The 11,470-nt window shown below is 49.9% G+C and overlaps 1 protein-coding gene across 2 annotated transcripts; it reads left to right on the top strand.

The window, feature by feature from the left end:
- Window positions 1-276: 276 nt before the first annotated feature.
- Window positions 277-11,410, top strand: TMEM222 (transmembrane protein 222). Of its 2 annotated transcripts, XM_001370809.4 has the most exons (6): window positions 277-1,893; window positions 5,635-5,719; window positions 7,595-7,626; window positions 8,517-8,613; window positions 8,699-8,829; window positions 10,167-11,410. In XM_001370809.4, the coding sequence occupies exons 1-6, from the start codon at window positions 1,676-1,678 to the stop codon at window positions 10,252-10,254; spliced, it is 651 nt and encodes a 216-aa protein (XP_001370846.2). In that variant the 5' UTR covers window positions 277-1,675; the 3' UTR covers window positions 10,255-11,410. The 2 variants fall into 2 exon arrangements, with proteins under 2 accessions (XP_001370846.2, XP_056651439.1); XM_056795461.1 differs by lacking the exon at window positions 5,635-5,719.
- Window positions 11,411-11,470: the final 60 nt, after the last annotated feature.

Below are 11,470 nucleotides of genomic sequence, written 5' to 3'. Positions count from 1 at the left end.
ATTTAAAAAAATCACTTGGTGGCTGAATGGAGGATGGACTGGAGCAGGGAGAGACTTGCAGCAGGCAGACTCATCAATAGTTACTGCAATAATCAAGGCCTGTGAGCTGATAAGGACTTGCAGCAGAGTGGTGGCAGCATCAGAGGAGAGAAGAGGATATATTTGAGAGATGGTGCAAAGGTGAAACTGTCAGGCCTTGGCAACAGCTTGGACATAAGGGGTGAGAAGGGAACCCAGAATGACTGCTAGGCTGTGGGTCTGAGGAGTTGGGGGGGGGGTGGTATTGCCCTTTATAGTAATAAAGTATATGTATGTATGAGTGTCCTGCAGGATAGCTTGCCAAGCCCTTTTCAGGGCTGCCCATCCATCGTTGATGTCCACCTCTAACCGTTCTCTCCGGTGGCTCCAAGGAGTCACCACATAGGCTGTGAGCCAAACCATCTCTGCAGATGGGCCAAACCAGGTGGAGGTAACCAACAGGCCTCACACCCATTGATGAGGTTTGTGTAATCTACATTTGTAGTAGTCCCAGTCAGAATGGTTGTGTGATTGTCTCCATCTTCATTATACTTCTGTATGTGCTTATTGTCTCCTCTATTGGAATACAAACTCCCTGGGAGTAAGGCTGGATTGATTTGTTGTGTCTGTATACACAACATATAAGTTGTTGTATAACCTATATGTATATATGTATAAGCCTATAAGTAGTTAATAACTATTGGATTGAGCAAAGGGTTCCAAAAGGCAAAGGTAAGGAGAGAAAGCATTTAGGGTAGCAAATGAGTCAGTCAATAAACATTTAAGGGCCCACAACCTGGCGAGCAGTATACCAGGCCCCAAGAATACAAAAACAAACATCAATGATACAGCCCTTTCCTTTAAGGAGACAAGGTTTGCACAAGATCAGTATCAATGGTAATTTGAAAGAAAAAGAGAAAAGAAGCTTGGAGGGCAGCACTTCACAGTTATTATCATTTGATTAAAAAAAAAAACCCATAATTTTCACCTTAGAATCAATATTAAATATTCATTCCAAGTCAAAAGAGAAGTAAAGACTAGGCATTGGGAGGTAAGTGACTTGCCCAGGGTCACACAGCTTTTCTCTGAAGCCAAATTTGAATCCAGACTCTGGGCTCTGGCCCTCAAATCATTGAGCCACCTAACTGTTACCCTCTTTTGATTGAAAGGTGGGTGGAGTGTTTCCAGTTAAGATTTTAATTCATCCCAGGGCTCTAACTATTGGACCACCTAGCTGTTGCTAAGTAGAAGGAAAGAAATGAAGAGATGGACATTCCAGGCTTGACTAAAATCCTTGCCAAATATTTGTTTGATAAATATTTGTTGGCTACGAGGTTTATTTTATCTCAAAGCCAACAGGGAGACACTGTAGTTTCTTGAGCTGGGGAATGACTGTCACTACTGCCAGTAACCGTTTTGGCTACTTGAGGGTAATTACGCTTTGCTTTTTTGGCAGCCAAGACGGTTCCCCATCGCGGGCTCCTCAGCCAGCTCCTCAGGGGGAAGAAAGAGGAGGTCTGGCCGAGGCCCCATGAGCTAAGTTCCTGCTTGGGGGAGAGGGGGCAGGGAAGGGGAACGGCCGATTTAGAAGGGAACATCATCTCCAGGAAGTGACGCAGACCAGAACGGCTCCGAACGGCCGAAGGTAGCGAGAGCCATGGCAGAAGCGGAAGCGGAAGGATGCTCCCTACTGCGGCCGCCAATGCCCCCTCAGGGGATGGCGGAAGTGGAGGCGGCGGACGGAGCAGCCGGGAAGCAGTTCCGTGGAAACAGCGGCGGCGGCTCCAGCAGCAGCAGCGTCAGCGTCGTGGGGATGGATGTGGAGCGGAGTCGCTTCCCCCACTGCGTGGTGTGGACACCTATCCCGTTGCTCACGTGAGTGCCTGACACCCCATCCCAGACCCCCCCCCTCTGCCCGGCTCCGCCCCCCATCCTCGGGCCGCGCCTCATCGACAGCCCCGCCCCACCACCTGCCCCAAGATCTCCTCTCGAGCCTGGCTCCGCCCCCCGCCAGCCCTCAGAGCTCCGCCTCCTACCAGTCCTCAGCCCCTTCAGAAATTTGGCCTAGTCCCTTCCGCTTGCCCTCAAAGCTGTGTCCCTACTCCCCCAACCCTCTGCTTCACCTGCCTTCTAAGCTGTTTTCGAGCCCGGACCTGGCCCCCACCAGCTCGCAGAGAAGCACGTGCCCGTGTACACCCCCCCCCCCCCGGGCTCACGACCCCACCCCCGCCATCTTCAGAGCCCCGCCCACTTCCAGCCTCCAGCCACTTGAGAAGACTAGTTCCGGTCCTTACCCTGCCCTCCGAGTGTCTCTAGAGCCTGGCTCCACCCCCGTCTAACCCCTAGAGTTGCTTGCCGCCTGGCCCTGCCTCGGCCAACCACCTGACCTACCCAGGAACTCCGAGGAGCCTCGAACCTATCTATGACTCCGCTCTATCAGAGCTTCACCTCCGTATACCCTTAGGGCTGCTCTCACTCCTCTGATGTCCCTACTTCTTCCCGAGGCCACCTTTGGAGGCGAAAAGAGCCCACGGACCGAACGGAACAGAGAGATGGGTTTTAATGCAGTTTATGACTGTGGCAGTGTGGCCTTGGGAAGTTCTCATAACCTCCCTGAGCCTCAGTTTATCTGCAAAATGGGGATAATAATAATAAACCCGTGGAACCTGTTGTAGAGAGATGAGATGACAGGAGTCTTGTGATCGAGGAGCCTAAAGACACCCTCTCCCCATCCCATCACTATGATTTCCTGGCCCTTGGCTGTACCCCCCCCCCCCCAGCCCCTATTCCTGTCTGCAGTCCTGGTTCTCCCATCCCTGTCCCCTTCTCCCACTTTCCTATCTCCATGCCAGGAGCCTCTGCTGTACTCTAGTCCCTTTATCTCTCCTAAGCTTTTTTTTTGAGCCAAAATGGTGTCATGAAAACAGAGTTTGGGGAATAATTTGTGGGTCAAGGTTTGGGTTTTTTTAAACCTTACCTTCTGTTTTAAAATCAATACTAAGAATTGGTTCCAAAGCAAAGGAGTGGTGAGGACTGGGCAGTGGGGGCAGTGACTTCCAGCTAGAAAGTCTCTAAGGTCACATTTGAACCCAACTCCAGAAGTGGCTCTCAATCCACTGAGCTATCTAGCTGCCCCAGATCAAGTGTTTTAAAGTCTGCAAAGCCACTAATCCACTGCCGTGGCTTCAATTACCATTTCTTTGCCAGTGACCTCCAAATCTCTCTATCTAGTCCTAGACTCTCTCAGAAGCTCTGCGTCTACATCATGAACTGCCTAGTCAATATTTCCAACATGTTCAAAACCCCTCATTATCTGTCATTGCTCCAGTCACCTTCCTCCCATTTCTCTTGAGGACACCACAGTCTTTTCGATATTCTGGGCTCCCTGCCTCAATGTCACCCTTGACTCCTCACTCTCACTCATCCTATGCAGCCAGTTGGCCACCATATTTTGGCTTTTCTGTCTCTGCAATACCTTTCACATACCCCACCCCCCACTACAGCCTCATCACCTCTTCTCTAGATTCCTATTTGATCCCCACCCCCCAAACCTCTTTCCACTTTAATCCATCTTCCACATAGTTATCAAAGTGATTTTCCTTAAGTGCAGACCTGACCATGTCACCACCTGCTCAGAAAGTTCCACTGGTACCTTGTGTTACTTTAGGATCAACTAGGAAATCCTTTGTTTGCTATTCACATGTCTGTTCTACCTGATCAGTTCATGCCTACTTCTACCACACTCTGTGCAATTGTCCATGTCCTGTCACACACACAAGACACTCTCTCTCTCACACACACACACACCACTCCATTTCTAATCTCTGTCCCTTTGTGTTGATTTGCCCACCCCTAGAATTAGCTTCTTTCTCCAGAATCCCTTCCTGATCCCACCCCCCCAGCACTTTCTGTCCCAAATTCACCTGTATTCTCAATAGATTTATAGGTGCACATGTTGTTTTCCCCTTTTGGATTCCAATTCTCTTTTTAAAAAATTCAGGTACATATAGAAACAACTTTTTTTTTAAACCCTTACCTTCCGTCTTGGAATCAATATTGTGTATTAGTTCCAAGGCAGAAGAGCAATAAGGGCTAGGCAATGGGGGTTAAGTAACTTCTCCAGGGTCACACAGCTGGGAAGTGTCTGAGGCCAGATTTGAATGTAGGACCTCCCATCTCTAGGCCTGACTCTCAATCTACTTAGCTACCCAGCTGCCCCCTAGAAACAACTTTTGACAATTGTTTTCTGACATTTTAGGATTCAGATTTTCTCTCTCCTTCACTTCTCCCCTGTTCCCAAGGTAGTAAATACTCTTACAGAGATTATACCACCTCTTCCAGGCAACATATATTTCTGTATTGCTTGTGTTATGATAAAAGATATATTTCACACATAGTAGAAATCTCTTGAAGGAACCAGAGTGAAAGATGGCGTGCTCTGATTTGCTCTCAGACTCCAGAAGTTCCTTCTTTGGCTGTGGCTATCTTTTTCTTTATGAGTCTCTTGTGATTATCTTGGAGACTCCCTTTGCTGATAGTGGTTTAGTCCTTCACAGTTTTTTTTTAAATTTAATATAATTTTTCCCAAATTCCATGTTAAAAAGTTCTTCACAGTATACATAGTTCATTGTACAATACTTCTATTACTGTATACACGGTTTTCCTAGTTCTGTTTACCTCACTTTGCATCAGTTCATATAAGTTTTTCCAGGTTGTTCTGAACCCATCCTGTTCATTATTTCTTATAATACAATAGTTTTTCTATTACAACCATATACCACAGTTTGTTCATCCATTTCCCAAGTGATGGACACCCCCTCAATTTCCAATTCTTTGCCACTACAGAAAGAGCTGCTAAAAATATTTTGGAACAGGTAGGCCCTTTTTCCTTTTCTCTGATCTTTTTGGGATTCAGACCTGGGAGTGGTATTACTGGGGCAAAAGTTATGCACAGTTTTATGGCCCTTTGAGCCTGGTTCCATATTGCCCTTCAGAATGGTTGTATAAACTCTAATTCCTTTAGGGAAGGCGGAACTGTTTCACTTTTGCCTATGTGGACCGTGGAATTTCGCACAAGGCCTGCGCCTGGGAAGGCATAAAATAAATGCTCATTGCTTGATTGTAGTTTCCTCAGAACAATATGGTGAACTAGAAAGCACATGTCCTCATTTTACAGATGAGAAAACTGAGACTCCAAAAGGGAAGTCCCAAAGCTAATAAGTGGGACCAGGATCTGGATCCATATTGCCCAGTATAGAACTTAATGCTCTTTCTCATACACTGAACGCTTCTGAGGTTGAATGTGATATTGGAAATTTGAGATAAGTGAAGAGATTTTTTAAAGAACTCCTCCCCCGACTCTGCCCTGAAATCTCCTCCACCCTTTTAGACCTGGCTTAGATGACACTTTTCCTGATTCCCTGTTGTTAGTATCTTCTCCCCCTTCAAAATGCCTGGTATATACTGTCTCACTACCATCAACCTTCCCAGATGGAACTCAGACTCTTGGGAGATCTTATGCCTTTGTCTTTGTATCCCCTGTCCTGGTACCATGGCTTCTGCCTAGTAGACCCTTAATGAATGCTTGTTGGTTTGAATGGGACCCTTGTCTTGCAGGTGGGTTTTCCCCATTATTGGCCACATGGGCATCTGCACTTCCACTGGCATCATTCGGGACTTCGCAGGCCCCTACTATGTCTCGGTGAGTCCTCAGACCTAGATCCACTTTTCAGTCTGACTTTTCCTAACTCTGAAAAGCAGAGGTGGCAAGATTATGGAGTGGCAGATGTTGGGAGAACCTATAGAGTCATCCTTAAGCTTAAGGCTCCCGAGAATGACAGTGTTCTTACATTTTACCAGAAGGGGGCACTCCTACCACAGTGGGGCTAGTTTATTTGGAAGATCCAATGGCAATATGCTGTTGGTCACACTGTATTGATCTTATCCCTTGGGTCTAGCAAATACTCAGCTTCAGTAGGGAGGTGATGAATGGAAGGCCATGGGAATATCATTTGAAAGAGCCTAGGGAGCTAGAGAGCATGATGGTTAGAGCACCAGGCCTGGAGTCAGGAGGTCCTGGGTTCAAATCTGGCCTCATATACTTCCTAGCTGGATGACCCTGGGCAAGTCACTTACCCCTCATTGCCCAGCCCTTACTACTCTTATGTTTTAGAATGGCTTCTAAGATTGAAGATAAGGGTTTAAAAAAAAAAAGACTTGTTCTTTCCCTCTCCATTATTCCATTAGTTGGCAAATTGCTCTTCCATAAGGTGGTGGTACCTATGGGTACTTGTGGTGCCAGAGACCCCACCATCCCTTGTAGCTGGTCTTTATGATCCCAGGCCAGGTCACGAGGGCACCTTTTTTTCTCTTGAGAACACTGGATATTCTTCTCCCTGCCTTCCCACTTTAGCACTCTTAAAAATATTTTCACGCAGGATTCTTTTTTTTAATCTGGTCCACGGAAGATCTAGAAAGTAGTGTCTGAGCCAGAGTGACAGAAGCCAAACCTTAGATCTAGAAGGAGTCTTAGCCATTATCGAATACAACTTCTGTTTCTTTAAAAAAAACAGATCATCCAGCAAGTGCCCACCGGTCTACCCCTGCCCAAACACTTCCAGAAATGCAGGCTCATCGATTTTCTTTTCCTTCCTTCCCAGCTTGTCCAGGATCTCACAGCTAGGAAGTATCTGAGGTCACATTTGAACCCAGGGCCTCCTGTCTGTAGGTCTGCCACCTAGCTCCCCCCAACTTCCACCTTTGAATTGTGGAAGAATTTTTTTAAAAAACTCTTACTTTCTGTCTTAAAAATCAATACTAAATATCAGTTCCAAAGCAGAAGAGTGGTATGGGCTAAGTAATGAGGGTTAAGTGACTTTCCCAGGGTCAAATAGCTAGGAAGTATCTAAGGCCAGGTTTGAACCCAGGACCTCCTGTCTTCAGGTCTGGCTTTCTATCCTCTGAGCCACCTAGCTGCCCCAATTGTGGGAGAATTTTTATTGCCTACAAAGGCAAAGAAGGATAAAGGAGAAAAAAATACATTTAACAGAAGTTTTCCCAGTGGTCACAGAAAAGCTATCCTTGGGTCTTCTCCAGTAGACTACAAATGAGTTGCCCTCCCTGTTCTTTCTTGCCTCCCTGTAGGTAGTCCTAGCTCCAGCTCCACATTTATCTCCCCTCCTCATCTCCCCCAGGGTCTGGGGCCCCATTTTCCTTTTCAGTTTGGAGGAAGGAGATAACAGTCAGTCTTCCCCTCCTCCCCTCAACTCTGAGCAGGCCTGGGCCCACCCTCCTGTCTTTTTTCTCTTTTTTATACTTGATTCAGGTGATGATGTTAGGCAGCTTAGGGCAGGGTCTGAAATATGATTCATTCAATGCATACAAGCCCCATTTGCCCTCTGTGCTCTCTCCCTTTCCACTTAGGCCCTGACCTAAGCCCTGTAACACCAGGACTGGGATGTCTTCCTGGTGGCCCCAGGCCAGGACACTGAGCTGTTGTTTATTCTCTGAGCCAGCCGGTCCCCTCTTGGCCATACATGGACATTTGAACATAGGATTTTCTCTTCTCTCCCCACAGGAAGACAATATGGCCTTTGGGAAGCCTGTGAAGTAAGTTCTTAAAAACTTAACTTGGAGAATGAGTGAACCCCCGTGTCCCAGTGGGCACCAGAGGGGGCTCAAGGTTGTGCCTGCCTCCCAGAGTAGTGGGCACAGTCAGTGGCAGCCACAGCAGCCTCCATCCCCCCCTGCTGCCCTGCTAGAGGCAGCCCTGAGTGCTCTGCTATTTCTCAGGTCCCCGAGAAAACCTTCACCTCCCTCTTTCATCAGGGGCAATGCTGTTTCTGCCCATGGCTTTACCAAGCCGGAGAGGGTAGAACTACATGGAAGCAGCTAGAAGTGGGCAGCCTGGGCAAGGAGGCCAGCAGGGGCTGAACTCTCAGAGCTCCCAGGAGGAGCCTGAGGCCCAGAGCAAGAACGATCTGGCTGAGGGAAACAAAACCAACCTCGGGGCCCTTGAGGGGTTCTTGTTCAGGTTTTCACTTCTTTAGAGTTTATCTCCCTTGTGGTAGATTCAGCAGAAAAGCCAAACCAAGGCACGTTATTGACGAATCCGCTCCTGTTCCTGAGGGTGGGAGCCCTAGGACTGAGTCATGGTTTGTGGAGCCGGGACCCCTGGGACTCACTTGCCCCCAGGTAGAGCTGACCTTGTTTTGGAAGGGAAGGTTCTGGGACTGCTTGGAAGAGAATTAGTGTCCCAGGCCAACTAAGGGCATATGTGTCCCCCACCTAGCCCTTGTCACTAAAGCATAGGCATCTCCTCCAGGCCAGAAGCACGGCCTCAGACTTGTTCTGACTCGTGCTGACCCTTGGAGAGGCAGGTGAGACTGGGATGCCCTTTCCTCAACCCAAGCCCCAGGGAAAGCCTGGGCTGCGCATGGTGACTCTGAAGGCAGCCCCAGGTGGAGATGCTGGAGCCCCACCGGCCCTTCTCCCCTCAGGTACTGGAAGCTGGACCCCTCCAAAGTGCATGCCAGTCGGCCCAATGCCTGGGACACCGCAGTTCATGAGGCGTCGGAGGAATATAAGCATCACATGGTAGGTGGGGCGGAGCAGCGGTGGCTCGGACACCCTCCTCGGCCCCAGGGCTGGCACCTAATGCCCACTGCCCCTCCCTCTGCAGCACAACCTTTGCTGTGACAATTGCCACTCCCACGTGGCCCTGGCCCTGAATCTGATGCGCTACAACAACAGCTCCCACTGGAACATGGTGAAGGTCTGTCTCTTCTGCCTCATCTACGGGAAGTATGTCAGGTGAGACCAGTCCTCCAGGGCATGAGCCTGCCCAGCTATGGGACAGAGGGTGGGAAGGCTCTGAAAACCTGGCTTCCATTTTGGCTCTGCTGTGATGGTCGCTGCTGGGAAACAATTAGTATTATTAGGATTAGCTGAGTGACTGTGGGAAAGTCACTTCCTCTTTGTGTCCTTCTCAGGGCTGTATCAAGGAAAATAACATGATGGAGGTGTGGGAGTGTTGGGCCCCTGAGGATTTCCAAGCCCTAGAAGAACCCCTAAAATCCAGCCCCACCAGAGGCAGCAGGGAAGGGCCTTTAGAGCTGAGCAAATGTTGTCTCTAACCCCGCTGCAGCCAGTGTGCCCAGGGGTTGGGGGGAAGCTTAATGGAGGAAGCTTTGAGTTGTACAAGTGCATTGCTACCAGTGAGAGCTCACACTTGTTCAGACCTTCACAGCCAGTGAAAGGGATTTCCTCTCCGCTGCCTCCGGTGTGAGTGTTATTAACAAGTAAGGGCTTGGAGGGTCAAGGAGAGGAAGGGACTTGTCCAGGTTCCCCCTCCGCTCTTGGAATTCCATACCAGATCTTGTTTCCACTATGCTACCTTAACCCTGCCTGCCTTCCTGCCTGCCCTGGGAGGTGCTGTGGCTGGCAGAGCTCAGATACATTCCTATGGGATGCATCTAAGGGTCACCGAGGTAGCCCAGGGACCGTGTCTGCCCTTTGTGGCAAGACCAGCAGCCCCTAGTGTCGTCACCAGAGGGAGAGGTGCAGGGCTCCCCCATGAATGCCATCCTGAGGGGGATTCTCGGGGCACCTGAGACACGGGCCACTGAGCTGAGGAAGCAAAGCTTCCCAGTGTACCCAAAGTTTGTGTATACCCTACTGATGGGGTATGTGCTTGCCTGTGTCTTCTTGGAGATCCTCCTCGAGTCTCCAGTTACAATAGCAGGAGGCCCAAAGGCACAGACAGTTACTGTGCCTCTCAAGCTCCTGTTTCAAGGCCTCAGCAGAGCCAGAACTGGAGTCCTAGTGGGGACCAGGAACTGGTTATTGGATTGACTCCATGGCAGCGCAGATCTTGGGTGTATGCTGATCCCTCCCTGTGGGAGCTAAACCCCATTGCAGTTGGTGGTCTTTGTGGCTGGGCTGGTGTCTGGAATGGTTGTGGGTGATGTGAGTTGGGGCTTGGTGGTTGGGGAGGGTTTCATTTGTCCCACTTCCCATACTGTGAACAAGCCTTCCTTGTCACCAGTCTGAAGGGCTAGACAGGACCCCGAGGTCAAACAAAGTTGGGCCCCGGGTCACACTGTCTTGATTGAAATCACCCTTTTTCCCTTTCTCTATCTTTGCCACAGCATTGGGGCATTTGTGAAGACCTGGCTGCCCTTTGTCCTCCTCGTGGGTATCATTGTTACCACTTCCCTCGTCTTTAATATGCGGTGATGGCTGCATCCTAACCTGGCCCCTGCTGTGTGGAGGCCTCAGCTGGAAGGAGACTGGGCCCGATGTCCTCCGTACACTCCCTGCCCCATTCTCCCAGAGCCGGAGCTGTTGGGCCTAGACTCATACCTCCTTTGGTTCCAGATACCATTCCCCCCAAAGTACAGGAACCTGCCTGTGAGCTTGGAGCCAGGGTTCTTAGTAGCCAACATTCAAGAGACTGAGATGATGACTCTGGAAGGGGCCAGCTCCTCCTGCCCAGGGCTCTGCCTCTTCTCCCCACCTCCCCAGGCTGGAGCAGCTGTCCTCTACACACCTTGTGGGTTCTTTCAGGATGCTACCAGGGAAGGGGGCTGGCTCTCCTTCCAAGGCCAGAATCCTTCCTTCCCCTTCCTGATCATTCCCACCTAGCCCTGCAGCCTGGCACTGCCTGCCTCTGCCTCAACCACAGGAGAGCTTTCGAGGCTCCTCACTCCCCCTATTCTATACAGACCCCAGATGGCTGTCTCAGGGGAGGGGCTGAAGGGCAGATAAAATTCAATAGTCATCCTAGCTTAGCTGAGGCCCAGTATGAGCCAAGATGCCCCACCAAAGGCCATACAGCAATGCCTGGCTTTGGGAATGAGGTACCCTGGCTTCCCTACCACCACTGAGCCTCTAACCTCTGGTTCCCCTTCCTTGCCAGGGGGAGGTGATAGAGTGTGTAAAAGTGGAAGTCTCTTCCCTTGCCCAGGGTCTTACCCTTTAGTCTAGGGTAGAGGCTGCTCCTACTTCTTCCCTGTCTGTTTTACTTTAGAGGGAGACAAATGTTGGCAATTCCTGCCCATGCAGGAAGCCCCACTCCTGCAGGTCAGTAGCTCCTCCCCTTCGCCCTCCTGTGAGGGCAGGACAGAACCACAGTGGGAATTCCAAAAGGATATGTATCACTGTGTCCAGTGCCACACTGACCAGCCCTTGTGAGCCGTTCCTGGAAGGGCATGCGCTAGTGAGACTTCCTCACTGTGGTGCCTCTCAGTCACCCCTTCTCTCTTCATGTTATATGATTGGGCTGCCCCTTCCAACCCCTTGGCAAGCGGATATAGCCTACTGTATCCCTAACCCTCTGCCCCCTGAAAGAAGGGGGCTCACCAGGCAGGGCCAATAAAGAAGTTTGACTCCATTCTGTGCCCAGTCCTTTTCCCTTGTTTGATTCTGGACCCCAGAGCTCCCATCTCTCTCC

The sequence above is a fragment of the Monodelphis domestica genome, chromosome 4 (assembly GCF_027887165.1).
Source record: "Monodelphis domestica isolate mMonDom1 chromosome 4, mMonDom1.pri, whole genome shotgun sequence".
NCBI classification, from domain to species: Eukaryota; Metazoa; Chordata; class Mammalia; order Didelphimorphia; family Didelphidae; genus Monodelphis; species Monodelphis domestica.
This window is presented reverse-complemented; position numbering and strand designations above follow the sequence as displayed.

What these genes read in the sequence shown, in the direction of transcription:
- TMEM222 (XM_001370809.4), top strand. Translation starts at nt 1,676, where the DNA reads ATGGCAGAAGCGGAAGCGGAAGGATGCTCCCTACTGCGGCCGCCAATG. An exon ending in ACACCTATCCCGTTGCTCAC is followed by an intron (nt 1,894 to 5,634) that starts GTGAGTGCCTGA and finishes CTTGTCTTGCAG; the next exon opens with GTGGGTTTTCCCCATTATTG. An exon ending in CAGGCCCCTACTATGTCTCG is followed by an intron (nt 5,720 to 7,594) that starts GTGAGTCCTCAG and finishes CTCTCCCCACAG; the next exon opens with GAAGACAATATGGCCTTTGG.